Raw genomic sequence first — 21,513 nt, 5'->3', positions numbered from 1 at the left:
AACACATGTAGAGGAGACAATGGCATTTCTAAGTGGTAAGGAGGATATGCTGGACTGTCAGGCGTATGGGCCTGCAGTAAGAAGTCACGTTGTAAGGGAGTCTTAGACCGAGCCTGCTACAGTCATTTGAATAAACCACAAGCTCTCCAGTCCTAAAACAACTGATGACAGCGGGAGCATAAATTAGCCTATGAAAAGCAGTTCTCTTAAATAAGCCAGTGGTGATAAGCTCTACAGATATCTCTTAAAATATGATAAGCTCTATACTTATATTGCTTCAAAGCTGCAGAGCTGAGGTGGACACTATGGTGTGAGAGTCAATGGGCTCACCACATCACTCTGTAAAGAATTCTTCAAAGCTCTTAGTAGCAAACGAAAATGGCTATGCCACATTCCATTTATATTGAACCACGGTGAGTTCTACAGTATGTGCACTCTGACCTTCCCCTGTTCTTGCCTCTGGTGCTAGCTAGCATTGCTCACTGATGTTCAAATGAGGATGGCATGGGGGAGGGGTATTTTTATTAACTAAAGCATTATATCTGTCTCTGGTGTGTATGTGTAGGATGGTGGTGGTAGTGAGAGATGTGGCATTAGTCTCTGTTACGCTGTGGACTCTGCCAGCTTGCTATCACTGTCACTTTCCTTCAGGGAGTGTCTGTTGGAACCCCTCTCCTTGTCCTCTTCACTGAGGTGTCTCCGGTACAGAGGAGGGCTGTGGGAGGAGAGAGGAGAGGAGAAGAGAAGAGAGAGAGGGTTTTATATAGGAGAAACCCTGTTGAATTGAACCCTGCCTGAACACTATGGATGCTTGAGATTTGCAGAGGTCACAGGTCACATATCAAGCCTACTGACTCCTCCATCTTCCTCCAGGGGCCAGGGCCAGGGTCAGCAGTATAAGCTGCTCCAATAGGAACACAGCACAATTACCTCTTTCAATGTATCAATCAATGCTGGAGCAAAGATCATGCATGGCTGCCAAGGGCCAAACAAACCAAAACACTTCAACATTACTAGATCCACACCACTAGTTTCATGCACAAAAAACAGTAAAGGTTTTCAAAGTCAGAATGTGGAAGTTTTTTCCAGTGTTGTATTCATTTGTCTTGAAGCTTTCATAATAGCCATATGGTGAGGTGGAAGGACAGAGTGAAAATAGAAAAGGTTCAAGGTCGGAATGGTTAGGGTTTGGGATTGGGCTGTCATAACCCTGCTTCTGGGATAAAGCAGAGCTTCAAAGTTGACTTTGAACAACATGATGAAACAAGGACAAAGCAGTGGTACAGTGAATATACACTACATGACCAAAAGTATGTGGACACCTGCTCGTCGAACATCTCATTCCAAAATCATGGGCATTAATATGGAGTTGGTCCACCCCTTTGCTGCTATAACAGCCTCCATTCTTCTGGGAAGGCTTTCCACTAGATGTTGGAACATTGCTGCAGGGACTTGCATCCATTCAGCCACAAGAGCATTAGGTGGTCGATGGGGTTCAGGTCAGGGCTCTGTGCAGGCCAGTCAAGTTCTTCCACAACGATCTGGACAAACCATTTCTGTTTGGACCTCGCTTTGTGCACGTGGGCATTGTCATGCTGAAACAGGAAAGGGCCTTCCCCAAACTGTACACAGCACAGAATCGTCTAGAATGTCATTGTATGCTGTAGCGTTAAGATTTCCCTTCACTGGAACTAATGGGCTTAGACCGAACCATGAAAAACAGCCCCAGTCCATTATTCCTCCTCCTCTAAACTTTACAGTTGGCACTATGCATTCGGGCAGGTAGCGTTCTCCTGGCATCCGCCAAAGCCAGATTAGTCCGTCGAACTGCCAGATTGTGAAGCGTGATTCATCACTCCAGAGAACGCATTTCCACTGCTCCAGAGTCCAAATGCGGCGAGCTTTACAGCATTCCAGCCGACGCTTGGCATTGCGTATGGTGATCTTAGACTTGTGTGTGGCTGCTCGGCCATGGAAACCCATTTCATGAAGCTCCCAACGAACAGTTATTGTGCTGACGTTGCTTCCAGAGGCAGTTTGGAACTCGGTAGTGAATGTTGCAACTGAGGAAAGACGCGCATTTTTAGGCGCTACGTGCTTCAGCACTCGCGGTCCCGTTCTGTGAGCTTGTGTGGCCTACCAATCGCGGCTGAGCCGTTGTTGCTCCTAGACGTTTCCACTTCACAATAACAGCACTTACAGTTGACCGGGGCAGCTCTAGCAGGGCAGACATTTCAGGAACTGACTTGTTGGAAAGGTGGCATCCTATGACGGTGCCATGTTGAAAGTCACTGAGATCTTCAGTACGGGCCATTCTACTGCCAATGCTTGTCTATGTAGATTGAATGGCTGTGTGCTCGGTTTTATACACCCGTCAGCAACAGATGTCTGAAATAGCCGAATCCACTAATTTGAAGGGGTGTCCATCTACTTTTGGCCATGTAGTGTAGCATGATGACTCTGCAGGAAAGTGACTCTGCCCACTTGTTTCTATTATTATTGTCATGCTGTTGAAGTAACTGACCTACTGGTTCCCCTCAATCTAGCATATTAAATACATGGTGGATATATGCTAATGAAGTAATCAGTGTTCATGTTCAATCAGGTCAACAGTTATGTCTTGTTGAGGCCCGGAGGGAGCACATTTAAAGTGGCCGTGCTAGATGGATGGTTGTCTATTGATATGTACACCAACATGCAGTTAGCTTCCTCACCATCACCACCTCACCATCAGGGAAGAAATCTCTATTAACCCTTTACACTCGTACCCGTATACGGGTTGAAAATGGCAGATTTAGGCACTGATAAACACCTACATTTGAACGCAGTGGCTGAACATTAACATGCTATACTGTACATGACATCAGAGCTCTTGCTCTGCGCATCACAGCGCTGTATGGGTTGTCACTGACAGCTGTTCTGAACTTGAGCACCTCGCGCGACAAGACATTGCCCCCATCCCTCCCGCTAATTTGGCAACTTTTTGGGGGGCACATTTTTTGTTGTCTGAGTGAGGGAAACGCTATAAATTAAGATGACTCTATGTATTTTGAAAGATGAGATGTTGTGGATTATAATAAATACCGCTTTGATGTCATACAAGCAAGCCAAACACCCGTGAATCCAAATGTGCACTTCACATTTCCAAATCATAAAACTCATGTCATATACAGTGTCAACGTTCATGATCACTATGTTTAATGTACAGTTACAAGATGACATGGCGTCATACCCTGGGTTGTTCTGAACAGAATGTTCATGTTTGTCTATTGTGAAGAAAATGTGATCTGTTTCCCTGAATTTCACAGTGAAAGCCTAACACTGTAATACCGTATTTTATAACTTAGCTAGTCATGTTGGCAATAGAACAGGCTTTCAAATGACACCCACCTGACCCAGATTGCGATTTATAATGGAACGTTTTTGGATTGCGAAAACAGTAATTGTGTGATGGCGGGGATGCAGGGTTGTGTTCCAAACAAAACTACTACAAGTGTGCTTGCTCTAGTTCCTCAACGGCATGGCTAGGAGAGCTAAAAAAAAACACCTTATAGTTGAAGACTCTTCTTTGAGTAATAAAAGTGCATTGAAATTATTTAGGAACTGTGCACATTTGTGTGGCCACTTGGAGACCCCAGTTTGTCCTCTCACTCAAACCCTTGTCATTTTTTTGTCTTATGTTGCACCTACCTCACATTTTCCAGGAATATTCTTATCATGTTACTCAATGTATCCAGAGTATTTTCAGATTTCTTTACCAACAAATGCGGCAAAAAGTACAGTAAATGTAAAATGCACATAAAATCAACAGTGTAATATTTGGATTTAGTCTTGTGTCAGATGAACTGGTGTGTCCTCACCTTTGGTCTAATAATTTCCCCTTTCAACTGTTCCTTTCAAATGCTACCATTTTTATGCATTTTCATATATCTTCTGTAAGAAACATCTCAATTTAGCCCAATTCCCACGAGTGTAAAGGGTTAACATGCAGAGACAATTATGTGTCCTGTTTTATTTGCTTAGAGACGGGAACCTGGCAACACAACACATGCCTCATCTAGCAATGGTCATGAGTCAACATTACAATTCAGAAAGAAAGGCATTATTAATTAAGTGGTATTTCACATCAACCTGGATACACACAATGGCAAACACTTATGGAATAAACTTGTGTTTATGTCAAATGAATAAATAAGTAATCAAATCAGGTTAAAGTGTTAATGGTAATAATGCTATAAAGTCAACCCAAGGCTACATGTTTGGTTAGAGCCACACCATGCTTTCACTCCATTCCCAGGCATCACCTACTGCTGGCCAGGGGCTTTAGTCACTATCAGGCTTGTAGAGATACTTCATCACCATGCTGTCCATCTTCTTCTTCTTTTTCTTCTCATCCTTCTTACTGGGGGGTCTCTGTTCAGCGGCCTCTTCCTCATCTGAGGCAGGGCGGGCTGGACCTCTCTTCACACTGTTGGAGCTGCGGTAGGAGACGGTGGAGGCCGAGCTGGAGGAGGAGGAGGACTCAGAAGAGGAGGATTCAGACTCGCTCTCCTTCTTCCTGGAGCCCTTCCTGGACTTCTTTCCCTTCTTCTTGGAGTTCTTCCTGCTGTGGCGGTCGTCTGAGTCTGAGGAGCTGTCTGAGGACCTCTTCTTCTTGGCCTTGCCTCTGCGGGAGCTGGAGCTGGTGGTGCTGTGGGAGCTGAAACTGCTGGAGGACCTGGTGCTGTAGTCCACTGCCGAGCCAGAAGCTGAGCGACGCAAGCTGGACGCACTACGGCCCAGACCCTCGTCATCCCCCTTCACACTGTTCCGGTCATCCTCGTCTTCTTTCTTTTCCTCCTTCTCTTCCTCGTCGTCAGACTCGTCCAGTTTGCTGCGTTTGAACTTGATGGGCTTGAAGCTGAGGACCTCGTTGATGGCCTTCTCCAGGTCAGGGTCAAGGTAGTTGCGGTGGGTGACAGCCTTAATGTCAGAGGTGTCTGGGCGGTTGTCGTCAGAGGAGCGAGGCTGGGCTGGGGTGGACAAGCTGCGGCCCAGGGAGTGGGGGCTGTAGGCAGAGGTTCCCTGACTGAAGGCCGTGCTCAGAGCATCATCATCATCATCGTCGTCCATGCGCAGGCCGAACTCACTGAGCCGGCTGCTGCGGGCAACAGATATACGGGAGTCAGCCTTGCTCACGCTTCCTGGGCTGCGACCCCCAGAGCGCCTGCTCATGCTGGGGCTGACCAAGGTCCCGTACGAGTCGCTACGCCCATCATCCTTCCAGGAGGTGCTACGTCGCAGGCCACGAGGGCTGGTACGACTAACACTGGTGATGCTGCTAATGGTGGACATATTGTCATCATCCATGTTCGGCATGGCTCTACGGCTGGACCTGCTGGGGGCCAGGGAAGACACCATGGAGTCCTTGTCAAAGTCAGGGCTGCGTGGGGCCCAGCGGCGCTCCAGACCCTTCCTGGCCCTGCTGGTGGCCTCAGAGTAGGCCTGGGAGATGACCGAACCACGGTCGTCATCATCTTGGGACTTCTTCCTGTCGTCCTGGTCTGTGGACTTAGACTTGGCCTTGCGTAGGGAGGAGCGGTCCGGGGTGTCGGACTGTTCCTTCAGCGTACTGAAGAGGGAGCTCTCGTCCCCCTGGCCTCCGATGGAGTCTTTCAGGTTGGAGCGCTTCCTGTAGCTAAGGGAACTCATCACAGACACCGATCTGCTGTCTACTTCTTTGCCCTCTTTGCCTTCCTTGCTACCTTCTTTCATCTCCTTAACCTCTTTGCCTTCCTTGGCATCTACATTCACTGCATATCTGAGATGCCATGAGGAGGAGGGTGTAGGAACATGAACACCATGGAAACAATCAACAGAGACACATGAAAGAAACATAGAGAGAGAAGAGATGAGAATTTAGAGACTTGAGCGAAAATGAAATTAAAAGTTCAGAAGGATGAAATACATTTGATTGAATCCCTGAAGTGTAGAATGAGAAATGCTTAGGCTTTCAGATCTCTGAGCCTTGTCAAGTTTGTCAACATTCCCCAAATATTCCAGAAGCATCTAACTGAAGTTCCTGATGACACTTTGTCCTCTGAAGTGAGTCTAATAAGGAAAGTTAAGTTGTGAGTCGATCTGCTAAAGCTCATCAAAGAGAGCAGGTCTATTTGGGGCTATCCTGTGCTGTCTGCCAGGGGGGAGGAAATGCATTCATCTCAGGCAGAGCAGAGAGAGGGGCCATCTAGCAGGTATGCCAGCTGGCCATGGGCCACTTCAATAAATCTGACAGGCAGCACAGCGCCCGTTTCCCTCTTCCCTCTGCCGTGCCGCCTGCTGTCATTAGAGAGATGACAGGGAGACAGAAAGATGACACCTAATCTCATGAAATACTCACCCTTCCATTCCAACCTGCCTCAGGTAATCCTGGGCTCTTTAGCTCTCAGCAGGGTAAACTCATATAGGAATGGGATGGGATTGAGGAAGCCATCTCTGCTTTATCAGGGCCCAGCCAGAAGGAAGGGGGAAGATAACATAATGACGAGGCTGTCGACTGGGGAGGCTGATAGGCAGACAGACAGACAAGACAAGACTGACCTGGAGCTCTTCAGACTGCCCTCGTCTGACAGGGTCTTGGTGGAGCCCTTATTCTTGGACAGCCAGGACTTGACCCCGTCCACACGGTCCTCCACCTCTGAGTCCGTGTCCGACTCGTCACCACTGTGAGGAAGACAGAAGGAGAGCAAACAGTGTTGTTATGTTGCTGTTGGTGTTGGCAGGAGGCAGAGCTGTTTAAGCCAAGAGTCATCTGGGAGGGTTAGTGAGGATCCACCACAGAGGACAACTGTTGGTTTGGACAGGAAGTACAACACAGAGCTGAACCACACACAGACAAATCAAATGTTTTGAATGTCATAAGATAACAGCTTTCTGATTTAGTTAGTCAGACAGCAGCTGTGTTCCATTCATTGTGACAGTAACCTGGGGTTGAGCAATGCAAAGACAGGCAGTCACAACAAGCTTTAGGGAGACAACAGCATCCTGTTAACGTAGAGCAATGACAGATCTAGAATTATGCACCCAGTCGCAAACTAGTTTACCAGTCAAAATCTAGTGTTGGACTACACTGCTACTTCCTGAATATTGATTTAAAAAATATCAGCAACAAACCTAAAGTTAGGCCAAAGTAAGTTTGATGAAAAACCAAGAACAAGGCTCATTTGAAAGAGAGAAAAATGAGATATTAGATATTGGTGCATACATAAATATGAATGTGTATAGTCCTGAGTGCTTTCTCTTCCCCTGTTAAATGTATAATCGCTTATGATGGGGGCGGATGAGCAAAACAAGTCATGGTGCCTCGGAGCGGAGCAGAATGCAAATGAATGGAGCTCATGAAGGCGTAATTAACTCTGTGGCCATAGCCAGGCTGTTAGGATCTCTGTGGCGTGTGGCTGAGCGTGGCCTGTTGATGTAGATTGTTATTGTGGCTGAGCGTGGCCTGTTGATGTAGATTGTTATTGTGGCTGAGCGTGGCCTGTTGATGTAGATTGTTATTGTGGCTGAGCGTGGCCTGTTGATGTAGATTGTTATTGTGGCTGAGCGTGGCCTGTTGATGTAGATTGTTATTGTGGCTGAGCGTGGCCTGTTGATGTAGATTGTTATTGTGGCTGAGCGTGGCCTGTTGATGTAGATTGTTATTGTGGCTGAGCGTGGCCTGTTGATGTAGATTGTTATTGTGGCTGAGCGTGGCCTGTTGATGTAGATTGTTATTGTGGCTGAGCGTGGCCTGTTGATGTAGATTGTTATTGTGGCTGAGCGTGGCCTGTTGATGTAGATTGTTATTGTGGCTGAGCTGATGAGATGGCCCTCTAGCCCTGGCCTTGACAATAACAAGCAGTAAACAGATATCGGAGGGAACCCGAGGAGAAAGTATATTAGATCACGCTTGGGAAAGGTCGGAGGGTGCATTTCAATCCTGATTCATCTGTTCCTCAATCCCGGAGGTGAAGCTTCCCTGACTCTGCATTATGCATCTCTTGTCTGAGGGAGAGGGGGGGGGGGGGGGGGGGGGGAGTAGAAGAGGTGTTGGGAGAGGGGGGGGACGGGGACCCACAGGGGCTAAAGTCTTAGATAATAGACAAACGTGTCTGGGAACAATTAAGCCTAGCAGTGTTCATTAATTTCTAGTACCAGAATGAACTATAAATGAACATTGATAGAAAAGTCACACTGCAGTCAAGGAGGAGCAAAAATGTGGATCATAACCAACAACTTCAGTCTCTGCATCAATCCAAACAACAATTTTCAGTGTCTGTTGTGACTTGACATCAATCCAAATGGCACTATTTTGAGACGAGAGATAAACACCAAAAGCAAAGGACAGATTTCCTGTCTTCTTTGACCAGCTTATCTGGCAAGGCTGTGGGACAGGATGCAAAGTGCTTATCATGAGCCAACATAGTGCATCTTATTCAAAGAGGTCTCAGATGACAGCCTCCTTTAATGGTAATGACCGCTGGGCTGCATCGCCCTGCTCACATATTTACATGCCTGCCATTAAAGCCTCCCACTGCAGAGAGCAATAAGGCGGTATATCACACATTCAATCAAGTCTCCATGAACAAAGTGGTTGTGTTGCCTCCTCTCTCTGCATGGGCAGAACCACAGTTCCATTTACCTGCATAGAGACAGAGACGTGCGCTCAGAATGGATGGAGGCATACAGTACAGAGCCGCACAAAGTAGGGGTGAGAAATCCCCAAAAACATGGTGGCCGTCTGTGGACATCGACATTAGCTACCTTTTTAGACTCAGTCACTTAGGGTCTCTCTCATTTTCAATGTATCAAACAGAACTTTCTGGGAAAGATAGTTTAAGGACTGACTCCCACATACAAGGCAAAACTATTCTCTCTTTCCCACAGACACAAACACACAAACACCTGCACTGGAGCAGCTGTGGGACAGACAGAGGCGCCTTGTAATCGAGTGCTTTGCAAATGGTGTCACACACAATTTATGTCCTTGGCCTCACACCACTGGCTAAGCAGCGCTGACGCTCCAGGGAGCAAACAAGCACAGAGAATTTAAAGCCCGACATTAATCGCTTCTGACAATCAGCCTCCACTGGTTGTATATCTCTGTTACACATACCTACAGTATATCCTCATAAAACTCCTATTGATGGTTCCTGTCTACAGTATTCCACACTTGCATCCTCTTGGTCCCAGCATTTCATATCATGGTCAAACTGCTCACTGCTTATAGCAGAGACAGATCCACTAAATCCATGTTATTTGAGCAGTGTGCTGCAGTACACTGTGTACACAGTCAGACTCACACACTCTACAGTCTTCAAGGATCTGTACTGTTAAGAATATGTTTTGTGTGATCTTCTTATGACCATGAAAGGGTACATTGGATAAAGAACTGCCTGAAAATGATGAGTGCACTGGAAAGATCACACCCTTCCCTCTTAGTGTTTCAAAGTGCATCTCAGAAACCTGGAAAAAGATGTCCAAAGGTTTCAGACCTATTTATTATTCTTTTTCCCCTTCACACGCACACAACAACCATTCCTACCAGTGTCACCTTTTATTGGTGCAATTACTAAAATACAATCAAACAGAAGCACTAATCCTGCTGAACATTCCCTTCACAATTCACTGGCAAATCAATTATTCCATTAATGTTTATCTCGCTGCTATTACATACAGATCAAAGGGAGAACAAATTTGCTCCTAAGTAACCATGGTGATTCACTTTATTTTCTCTTGAGCATAGCTAAGTGAGGAACCCACAGGCTTGACGCTGACGTACAGACAGACACAGTGCACTGTGCTGATTCACATGAGCTGCCTGTCTGATGGCAAATGAATGAATAACAATGAGAGAAATTGACTCACAGGGCAGCGAAGTGTTCTCTCTTGGAACAAGCAATTAGAGGTTAATACTGACACAAATAATACATGCTGAGAAAATGAACTGCTGACACTAACTACAAATCACATACAAATCACGTGACACACATTTGCATTCTTCCATCAAAACATGACGAGCTAAACTGGAATTGGAATGTTAACTTTCATTATGGGGCTTTAGACTAAATTATTTTATGTCTAAGTCCAAAGTGAATAAGACAGCACGGTGACTTGAGTAAAGCACGCTAGGCCCTGCTGAACAAGCAGCTCAACCACACTCTACAGAGAGTAAACCTACTTTCCATCACAGAGAGATGTAAACAAGTAAACAAAGACTAAACCTTTTGTTATTAATAGGTCATAATGTATAGAACACAATGTTCTTGAACACAATGAAATGAGTTAGTTGGTTGGTTATGGAAGTTCTCAAAAGCATGCATGTAGATTGGCATGTCACATAACACAGGGTGAAGGTCCATGGTTGTTGTTTAAAAATGGGAGTGGTTCATGATATTTCATGGGAGAGTGATGCAGTATCTACAGGTATTCTATGACTGTGTTTTATTTATTTTTTAAATGATTTTTCCACAGCGGTGAGCATCCCTCAAACAGTAGGTTTGCAGAGATGCTAATCTTAAAGTAATTTGAACTAAGTTCCTTCTACTCAAAATGTCATCGTAAACAGCAGAAGTGCATGTCCCCCTAATACAGCATCATTCTCTCATGTGGGACGATGATTTTAAAACCTGGAAACCAAACAATCATGCGAAAAAGAAAGAATGCATTGTCCGTTCTCACGTTTTGTTCTTTCGTTTCTGATACTTTGTCACCATGTCTTGTAAACTGGGCGAAGAGTGGGAGAGGAAACAAAAGAGAAGGGAAAAAGAGAGAAACAGAAAAGGAGAAATACAGTCAACAGATTAAGAAGAACCCAACCGGGGATGTAGTATGCCTCAGGATAGATAGAGCTACATTGTGTGCGAAAAGAGGACAAGAAGGCTAAAAACAATTGCTGCAGAAAATCTGATGAACATCTTCCATACTGCACGGTTTTGGGCAGTGATTCAGAATACCAGCTCACTCATCCTCTCTCTGACCCCATTGTTTAAAAGGGAAAAGGGAGTCTAAACTCCCTCTCAGAGGCCCTGTATGGCAACAGTGTTTACTTCAGTGGGGATCAGAGGTAGTGTAACCCTGAACCTGCCCATAAAGAGACCTCAGCAGGCAGCTAAACATGAGGACAAACCAACAAAGAATCAGTCACAGGGGAGAGGATTAAACCAGGACAGACATTAAATAACGGGCAGTTGTTTTCTGACAACTTTATTACAAAGAGAATCTGTCCTCCGGCAGAAGAAGAGAGGGAGTGAGGGGCACCTACTTGTTTATGAGGTCATCGTCGCCGTCACTGTCGACCATCTCGTCCTCGATGGCGGCCTGCAGGTCTCCAATCCTCTTGAAGGCCAGCTTGAGGTCCGCCTGCAGACTCTGATTGGCTGCCTCCAGACTCTCTATGTCCATTTCCTGATGGATCATGATGCAGAGTAAGTGACTGTCACCCCAAACTCCGTAAACCAAGACAGGCCCAACCTAAATGAGGATATTACCCCTGTACGACCTAACAAGGAGAGTCCAGTCCATACTTTAGTACTATACTGACTATGCCCTCTTCCTTACCAGCTCATGCTTCTTGCGGCTGGCCTCTGCCTCCTTCTTGGACAGCTCAGCCATCTCCTCTTTGATGTCCCTCATCTGTCTCTGCATGCGCTTGTTCTGCTCCTTCTCCCTGTTCTCTCCGTTCCCGCGGTGGTCTCTCTCCTCCGTCATCTTCTCCAGGTTCTCCTTCAGACGACCCGTCAGGCTCTGGGGACGAGGAGACGGAACTGGGTCAGAACATCAGAACACAGCTGAGACGTCCAGCATAGGTGCCTGAGCAGTGAGCACATTTCACTTTGAAGTTTGTGGTGTGGTTAATGTAGCTGGAGAAGGGTCAAATTGAGGTCACTAAGAATTCCAATTGAGCTCAGGTGTGCAGAAATTACAGCTGGCCAGAGAAAGATAGTATGGCTGTCATAAAATATATTTCCCTCACAGCATTTGTTAAATGACCCAAAATGTGGCCTCACAGCTTGCCCTCTACCTCCCACATACAAGCCCCTCTCTCTTGCTCTCACACAAACACACTCCCTCCCTCTCCCACTCTCTCTCTCTCTCTCTCCCTCCCACTTGTCTCACCTCCAGGCGTTTGATCTGGGTCCTCTCGTACTCCAGCTTGGTCTCCAGCTCGCGGATCTTGGCCTCCTGCCTGCTGACCAGAGACTTCTCCACCATGGACTGCTCCTGGAACTCCAGCTGGCTCTGCAGGGACTGCAGCTGGAGGGGGGCAACACACACACACACACAGTGACATACTGAAGTACTGATTACACCACACTGAACACCTCCACTCTGCCCTATGCAACCCTCCCTCTATCTCTTCAATAATCAATACTAGGCCTGCATACAACAGATACATGTTTATGCCCAAAATAAATAAATTCACCTCTTACCTTCATCTGCATTGTGAATAGCATCCCCCTGGCTGAATTTTTGGGAATCTAGCCAGCATTTTTGTTGCCTTTAATGCTAGGATTATCTGATGTGAATAGCCAATAAGCCGAGGATAGGATAACCCCAGTAGCCTCTACAGACCTAAATAACGATCACAGATCCCACTACACAGCTTTGTGAAGGGAAGAAGATCAATACTTTGCAAACTTGTTTCGTCTTAGGACTTTTCTCATATCTGATAAGAGGATGAAAGACATACACTAAATAAAAGTACCCAAAATGCACCAGGGCTCCTAATGAGGAGCTTTGCATCTGAGAGAAGGAGGATTTAGAGCTGGCCTTTCATGTCATTAAAGAACACAGTGTTGCTCTCATACTGGATCTGTTAATCACTGCAGGGCTACAGGATTTAGATGGCTATCTATCTATCTACCGTATTTATCTATCGCTGCCTTAGGTGGCAGCTCTTAAAACTACCTTACAGCAAGCAGAGTGAGCGGTAAGATCAGGCTGTAAGCACACACAGAGCTCTGAACCGCTCCAGGTAAAGGCCAAGGTAATGGTGTAGGTGTAGGACAACCTGTATGATTCTGCTGAGGGCATGTCGTCCTCTGAGCGGCTGGTGAATGTGTGAGTAGATGGGGATGGGTGGGGGGCAGGCAAGCAGGGGCAAATCGGGGCTCCCCTGGCAGGCAGCCATGGCAGTGTGTAGTTACCTTGTCCTGGATCTCCTGCTTCTCCTTCATGGCTTCCTCCAGCTGGGCCTGCAGGTCACTGATCTGGGCCAGGTCTCTGGCAGACTGACACATCACAAAATCAAAAATCAAAAATCAAATCAAATCAAATCAAATGTGCTATATATTCATTGTTTAGCTTGAATGGAATATTTGTAATTTAACAGACACGCTTACTTGCTCAAGGGCACAGACAGATTTTTTATTTTTTTGGGATTTGAACCAGCGACCTTTCGGTTACTGGTCCAACGCTCTTAATCGCTAGGCTACCTGCTGCTCGTATCCTGTATATTTTACTATGATATGTGGTTGTTTCACCTAGCTATCTTAAGATGAATACCCTTACTGTAAGTCGCTCTGGATAAGAGCATCTGCTAAATGACAAAAATGTCAATGTAAATGTATTACATACAGATTTCATATTACTGTATTGAGTTATTTGTTTTATTTGTTTTATTACATATTGATGTCACATGTATCATTTGTACATTTCTTTAAAAATATATAGTTATTTGCTACATTTGACTATTTAAAACCTAGCAGAGGCGGATATATAGCATTTTGAAAAACAACATGATTATTTGTCTCTCTGAAATGAAACCATCAAGTGATAGATTTTAAACAAATACATGTCTGTCATTGAACAACCCCATGCCATGATTAGATAGTGAAAAAACACACCAATCTCTTTCATAATTTCTTTAAACAATAAAATCTATTTACCAACATTTCTGAAAAATGGATATATATAGCGTTTTGGAATGAAACTCTTGATATTCTTATGTGGAATGCTCCATAGGTATTTTGAACATAGGTATTTTTCCTTAGGAGGTGGATTAATATCCAACAGTCAAGTATTCAGGACAATATATTATAATTAACGTAATCTCCTGTGGAACAGATTGCACCTTTCTGAATGCAAAATTAGGTTTGTTTATCTCTAGCGTCTCAAATACGTTCCACCTACACATAGGAAAATACATTAACAGCTTTTTAAAGCATACGGATACTGGCGCCCAGTGCAGGTCTACAGAACAGAGGCTGTGTAGGGGCAGGGTTACCTGGGAGACGGCAGCCTTGTGTTTCTTCATCAGCTCGTTCATGTCCTCCTGGTCCTCTTCCATACGAGACTGCAGGTCGTTCTTCTCCCTCTGCAGACGGGACACCTGCTCCTCAAGCTGAGAGAGAGGGAGAGAGGGAGAGAGAGCGAGCGAGTGAGCGAGAGAAGCAAACTTTAACACCTAATCGCAAGCTGTTTTTCAACCAGAGCCAGTGAAAGGAATCAATGGTCATTAGCTGGCCAGTCATCTAATGGATATCTACCCGTGGCCTGGCCCTGGTGGTGGATTAGTGTGATTTACTAGAATCAAACCTGATTGGGTCATTTAGCCCTGCAGACAGACCTGTGTGGCCAATGCACCATGTATTAGCTTGGCACTAGTGTCCTAAGGCAGATCATCAGATCTACGCTGGAGGAAAAGACACCCAGCCTCTTAGTATGCCTTCCCAAAATGGAGAAATTTAAAATACCTTTCATAGCCATAAACACAGCAATTAGCAGCTCTACAGGGTCACTCTCTGTCCCCAGAGGACCACTACTGTCACTCTCTTCCCGCAATTTCCTCTAAAACACAGAAAGCACTCTCCTGGGGAGGTGATTATGGAACGCATTAATGAGCACAAAAAAATATCAACAATGCTAATTAAGCCATTAGCACATAATCGAGAAATGGGCCATTTCCAGAAAAAACAAACATCATTTCAATGATGGCGGAGAGATTTGTGCATATTCATGGTGGTGTTTTAACACATACTAAAAGAGTCTGCCGTGTGGGAGAGTAAGAGAAACGACTAGGACTACTGCTGTTTTTAATAACACTGTGGTTTGGTTTTGTTGTGTCGTAAAAAACGTGGTGAAGCGCTGTAATTACACATGGTCATTTGGTGTTGTAGAAAGTGGCAGAGATTCCATGTCTGAACCTCCCTTCCATGTCTCTACACTATGAAGACCTGGCTGTGTGACACACAGATGGCCGTGGGAGTGCATACACACTGTCACAGGGAGAAGGACACACAGACAAAATACACCCTGCCATCACATGATAATACAACGCATTTCTTGTTGCTGCTGATTCTGTCAATATTTTTCTGACCTAGAGGTGACAAGTGGTACTCACAAATACGGAATGATTTCCATAACAAAAGGATGTGTCGATTGTGTATCACTACAATAAACAAGGTCATCAAGCAAGCCATCTCATTAGAATATATCAATCTGCATTTCTGTTCAATTTAATTAACATTGCATGGATAGAAACCGTTCATGTCACATCTACACTGAGTATACAAAACATTACGAACACCTGCTCTTTCCATGACATAGATATAAGCTATGATCCCTTATTAATGTCACCTGTTAAATCCACTTCAATCAGTGTAGTTGAAGGGGAGGAGACAGGTTAAAGACAGATTTTTAAGCCTTGAGACAATTGAGACATGGATTGTGTATGTGTGCCATTGAGAGGGTGAATGGGCAAGACAAAAGATTTAAGCGCCTTTGAACAAGGTATGTTAGTAGGTGCCAGGCATAGCGGTTTGTTTGAAAATACTGCTGGGTTTTTCATGCTCAACAGTTTCCAATGTGTATCAAGAATGGTCCACCACCCAAAGGACATCCAGACAACTTGACACAGCTGTGGGAAGCTTTGGAGTCAACATGGGCCAGCATCCCTGTGGAACGCTTTCGACACCTTGTAGAGTCCATGCCATGACGAATTTAGGCAGTTCTGAGGGCATAAGGGGGGGGGGGGGGTGTATGTTTTACCTAGATAAAAAGGATATCGAGACTGATTTAATAAGGCTGTAAGCATAGTTAAATTAAAATAGGAAATTAAAATACAGCACACTGATGTGGACTTACTCCATACTCTGTGTGCAGTTCACACTCGGCACTAGGTAGCTATAATGGTAGGGAATCCTCTCATAGTGAGATGGGACAGCTGAGGGAGCTCTCACTCACCGACATCTTGACTTTGACCACGTCCTCCATCTGGATGTGCAGGTCCTCGATCTCTATCTCCATGCCCTTACGAGACTTCACCGCCACCGCACACGTGAACTCTGACTCCTCCAGCTGTGAAGGGAGATATAACAGGAGGAGGAAGAGGAGGAGGAGGAAGAGGGGGGGGGAGAGGGATTAGAAGGTCAAGGTCAGGGAAAATAAGAAATCTTAAGAAATCACAAAATGTAACACCCTGTCCTTGATCAGGAGAGCAAGTGCAATACATTTTGACAGGATTTTTTGTCAGAATGTCAAATAAGTACCTGATTGACACGATGTTAATAAGATGGACCATGTAGTGTAATGTAGGGTGGTGTACCTGATTTTTGAGCTGGGCGGTCTCTCGCTTGCTGGGGGCGTTGTTCTTCATGTGGTCCAGCATGATCTGGGCGTCGGCCAGCAGCACTTTGGTGCGTTTCAGGTCCTTCCTCAGCCTCTTCTCTGTCTCCACGTCCCTGCAGCCCACCTAGAGGAGAACACGCAAACAGTCTCTGGGTCATTCCACCAATTTGGTGCCTTTTGAGAAGTGTAACTGGGTCACATATTTCTTTTAACATTCTGTCATAAATAGCACATGTTCAACTTCATAAAATACATGTTTTTCCATCTCAAGAGGGTCAATAAAAAAATGACTATAGTAAGTGCCTATTAAGTGCCAAATAAAGTAACAGGGTTGACGATTTAATCTTAAATCAGCCATAAATCCCCTCATGACAAGGGGAATGGAAGCTTGTTTTGTGCAACAGGGAGTGGCAATTGAATGCAAGCTTCACAAACAAAATGAAATAGCTAAAACATTTCTAGCCTGTCTATCTATGGGTAACAGGGTTGACATGTTATGCTCAACCTGCTCAGTTTTCCACCACAAAACACCAGAAAATGACCAAAAACAGTAGAACCAGCACTTTTACACTTTGATTCTTAGATGTTCAATGTTACTTTTGAAAAAAATATTTAAAAATTAATAGTTTCACCATATTAAACCGAGAGTTCAATTCACGTAACAGGGTTGACCTTAAAATGAGAGACAGACGTAAATTAATCACTAATCACATTAAATAATCTTCAGAAATGACTGTCAGAGCAACAAAATCACTAGGGCTTTACAATTATGGTGAAACTTGCGAGAAATGTTTGGATTAAGTGGGTTGATATCTTCCTAGAAATGACACAGGGTTGACATAGGGACATATTAAAAATCTGTTTTATTGAATTATCCATGTGGTCTATATTAAAGGGCACTTCATTTAAAATAACAGGCTTTTAAAACTCAATATTGGTGCACAAATATCAAAGGGATGAAAAAGGTACTATTTTCTTGGAACGATCCCACTACAGAGCAGCTCACCTCACAGTCACAACCACATTACACTGGATCCAGATGTGATGATACTGGTTACAGGCCATAATAATCAATATCCCAGAGCACATCAAGGTTAGAGTTGTGAGCACACAGATGTGCTCACACGCACACACACACACGTCAGTGACAGTGTGATGGAGTACCTGGTCTTGGGTAGACAGCAGTTTGGCCTCCAGCTCTCTCCTCTCACGCAGGACTTTCTGCTTGTCATCATACTCCTCCTCCAGCTGTACCTCCATCTGCTTCAGCTGTAGGATGGACAGACAGACAGACAGACAGACAGACAGACAGTCAGGAGGAAGGTCGGTAGACTCAGGACATTAACTACACAGTCATTGGGACAGGCTGATAGATGACCATCACTGCAGTGCCACATCTATCAGGCCACATGTCGTCCTCATAGGTCTAAAGGTAGAGGGCCAGATCAATGTCGTACTCTATGCGGCACCATATGCCTGACTGTCAATGTGAAATTACTGTGGGTAAAAATTTATACAATTATAGAAGTATGTAATCAAAACATTCCAAACGACAACAAATCACGTCAACTGTCATTTCCAGATCTGGTTGCCATGACTTTTTGCTATTGGGGAAATTAAGGCAGTCAAGATAGGAATTCAGAGTGTAGTGTAATTTGACACGATTGCCTACACATTATTGTGTGTGTTTGTTGAAGTGCCTGTCAGAGCTGTTTGTGTTGTATACTTGACATGTGTCTGCATGTTGTTTCTCTAAAGTGGGGAGGTTATGCATAGCTGATAAAATCACAAATAGGACTGCTGTGGAAAATACAGTTGTGTGCTGAGTGTGAGCAGGCCTCCATACCTTCTTACTGCAAGACTGCCTGATCTCCTCCACCTCTTCATCCTTGCCCTCGATGTCTTTGGAGTGGGTCTGCCGCAGACTCACCATCTCCATCTCCAGACGCAGCTTGGCCTGAAGGACACACACAAATAGACTGTTATAGACCGGCAACTCCTATATGGACTCTGTGTTCCTCCCCTCTTCACCTCCTCCTCTACCTGCTCCAGCATCTGGATGGTCCCGGCCTGCTCGTCCAGCTCCTCTTCCTGGTCTTTGACCTTGGCCTCCAGGTCGCGGAGCGTCTTCTTGGTCTTGGACAGCGATGCCTCGTCCTTGGACTCCTGGGAGGTCAGGTCCTGTAGCTCCGCATCCAGCTGCTCCACCTTCAGCTGGACGGCACACAGCTCCATGTCTTTGTCCTGTAGGCAGGCAGGCAGGCAGGGGGCAGTAAAGAGACAGGGATAGTCAGAGGACTCCTGGACCAGGCCAGACATACAGAGGACATAGAGAACATGATCTCCCCAGGGGGAACGATAACATTATGATCTGTCATCTGTGTCCAGGTTGTACCTGCAGCTGCTGGCGCAGACTGAACAGCTCCCCAGTCATCATGTCTCTCTCCCGGCCCAGCTTCTCTCTCAGGTTCTTCTCCCTCAGTACCTCGTCCTGGGCCTGGTTCTGCTCCAAGTCAAACCTGCAACACACAACGCTCATGTTACACTACTGACAGGCCTTGATACAGCCTCAAGACCTCTCCTTCACTCTGTACTGAGTTTGGTCTAATAGACAAACCCCAAAAATCATAAATATTACAGACCATTTTCATCCAATGTTGTTGGATGTTATGAAGCAAAATGAAGCAGAAGATTTGATCAAGCAAGAAACAACACTTTCAGACTAAGATCAAATATTTAACCAGGCCCATTTGTTGAGTTAAATCATTTACAACTTAATACATTGCAATAAGAAACAATTTCACCTCCTTTGATCCCACTGAGGACTACTACAAACAGTATAGCCTCCATTTTAACCTTATTATCAGCACTCACCTTTAAATGTTAAGAGTGGGCTGTTAATTTACAATAGCATTCTCATCATGAGCATAATGTTCTATTCAGTTGTCTGGGGCGGCTATACTTAGGAGTGTTCAGCTGAATTGTGAAGTGTTCTGAACTGTCAGGTCTCTTAATTCTCTTTTTCTTCTCTAAGACGAGCCGTCCTCGGCTTTGCACAGCTGAAAATGATTACTCCCACAGAGCATCTTCAATTGGCCCCAGGGGAGAGATCACATTCTGTCACAGCACAAACCTCTCAAGTGCTAAAAGTCTGACTCATTCCCTTGGCTAATGCAATTCCACAGATTACAGCCAGTCTATTCTCTGTTGAAATTAAGAAACTTGTAGTAGCTTCCTTGGTAGGTCAGCTAGTGAGTGTGAGGACATTTCAGCAGACAAAGAAACATGTTAATCACTTCTCACTCTTTGGATGGTAAGGCATCTAGTGCTGTATATGTCCAAATGGAGGTTTCTTATTTCTATAGTCAGTGTTATATAACCAGAGCTGGTGAATGAAGGCTTTGGCATTGTGTAATAGTGCGTGTGCCTGCGAGTGTGAGTGTGCGTGCGTGTACATACTTCCTCTGTTTCTTCTCCAGGTCGTGGTTGCGGCTCTGCTGGCCCTCCAGGTGCAGCTTGGTGTCCTGCAGCTCAGCCGTCAGTCTGCTACACTTCTTCTTCAGCTGCTGCACAGAGCGCTGCACCTCATCATTGTCCGCCTGCAAATCAGTCAGCTACACACACAGTATGAGTACTCTAATATCATACAGTATGAGATATCACTACAGTACACTTGTGGGCAATATGGAATTAAGCATTAGTGTAAGACCAGGGCTGTACCCTTCTCTCCAGGTGTCTTTTGTTCTGCTGCTCTGTCTCCAGCTTGTCTTCAAACTCCTGCTGAAGTCTCTTCTTGGTGAACTCTGTCTCCCGGATGGCTCGGTCGTACTTCAGCCGCCACTCTCCTCCTGTGAGACAGACCAGTGACAGTACATATGAAGAAGTTCATCAACTACCAGTAGATTAATTTAAAAATGGACTTGACACCACTGAAACACAGAGTATGGAATCCGTAAGAGTTTTATAGTGGAAGGGCAGAACCTAACAGCATAGACACAGTTGTAAATGTGTATATATTATTATTATTATTATTATTATTATTATTTCATTGACTTCTCTTTTTTTACCTTTACTGTTGGAGCTCGGAGAATACGAATTTCACTGTACCCTGCGATTACATCTGCGACCCTGTGCATGTGACTAATAAACACATCTAATCTATCTAATCTAATCTAGAGCTTTAACTTGGCCCAGAGCTGTGGCTGTCAGAGACTATCTACACTAAAGCAGTGGAGAATAGAGGGAGGTCCAGGTTCATTTCTCAGACTTATCGTTTGAGAGGCTGTCCATTCCCCCTTCACACAGGAACACTGTGGCTTTCCATTACGAACAGACATTTGCATATATATAGCATAATGACAGCTTCCAGGGGCCACTGGCTCTGATCCACAAGATTATTTTCTAATTTATCTGAAACCTCCCCACTCTGGCTTTGTGGAGGCCGGGTATTCGAGCGCCTTGACTCACGGGCACAGAGAGACTCAAGGACAATACACTCACAGCATGACGCCTCACTCAGCGCAGAAGATCAGAGGAGAGAGAGGACTAAGGCCTGACTGGGCATCTTAATTCCACACCTGTAAATCCATAGAAGATATGCCAATTCATGGGCCAGTTACAGTGGCTTGCGAAAGTATTCACCCCCCTTGGCATTTTTCCTATTCTGTTGCCTTAAAACCTGGAATTAAAATAGATTTTTTGGGGGTTTGTATCATTTGATTAACACAACATGCCTACCACTTTGAAGATGCAAATAATTTTGTATTGTGAAACAAACAAGAAATAAGACAAAAAAACAGAAAACTTGAGCGTGCATAACTATTCACCCCCCCCCCCCAAAGTCAATACTTTGTAGAGCCACCTTATACAGCAATTACAGTTGAAGTCGGAAATGTACATACACCTTAGCCAAATACATTTAAA

General features: G+C 44.9%; 1 protein-coding gene across 1 annotated transcript in view; it reads right to left on the bottom strand.

The window, feature by feature from the left end:
• Positions 1–721: 721 nt before the first annotated feature.
• LOC311142532 (unconventional myosin-XVIIIa-like) overlaps positions 722–21,513 on the bottom strand; it is a 111,772-nt gene continuing 90,980 nt past the window's right edge. Inside the window, exons 25-40 of the mRNA XM_084178196.1 lie at positions 20,311–20,438; positions 20,050–20,204; positions 18,986–19,109; positions 18,634–18,834; positions 18,437–18,547; positions 17,755–17,859; positions 16,568–16,714; positions 16,207–16,320; positions 14,249–14,365; positions 13,170–13,253; positions 12,139–12,276; positions 11,581–11,766; positions 11,285–11,427; positions 10,702–10,746; positions 6,580–6,702; positions 722–5,800 (exon numbers count right to left, since the gene is read on the bottom strand). Of these exons, the coding sequence (XP_084034322.1) occupies positions 4,324–5,800; positions 6,580–6,702; positions 10,702–10,746; positions 11,285–11,427; positions 11,581–11,766; positions 12,139–12,276; positions 13,170–13,253; positions 14,249–14,365; positions 16,207–16,320; positions 16,568–16,714; positions 17,755–17,859; positions 18,437–18,547; positions 18,634–18,834; positions 18,986–19,109; positions 20,050–20,204; positions 20,311–20,438 (3,398 nt within the window). The 3' untranslated portion in view covers positions 722–4,323. The remainder of the gene's footprint in view (positions 5,801–6,579; positions 6,703–10,701; positions 10,747–11,284; positions 11,428–11,580; positions 11,767–12,138; positions 12,277–13,169; positions 13,254–14,248; positions 14,366–16,206; positions 16,321–16,567; positions 16,715–17,754; positions 17,860–18,436; positions 18,548–18,633; positions 18,835–18,985; positions 19,110–20,049; positions 20,205–20,310; positions 20,439–21,513) is intronic.

Source organism: Coregonus lavaretus, assembly GCF_964263955.1.
Source record: "Coregonus lavaretus genome assembly, chromosome: 15".
NCBI classification, from domain to species: Eukaryota; Metazoa; Chordata; class Actinopteri; order Salmoniformes; family Salmonidae; genus Coregonus; species Coregonus lavaretus.
The sequence above is the reverse complement of the archived record's forward strand: the minus strand, read 5'-3'. Positions and strand labels throughout refer to the sequence as shown.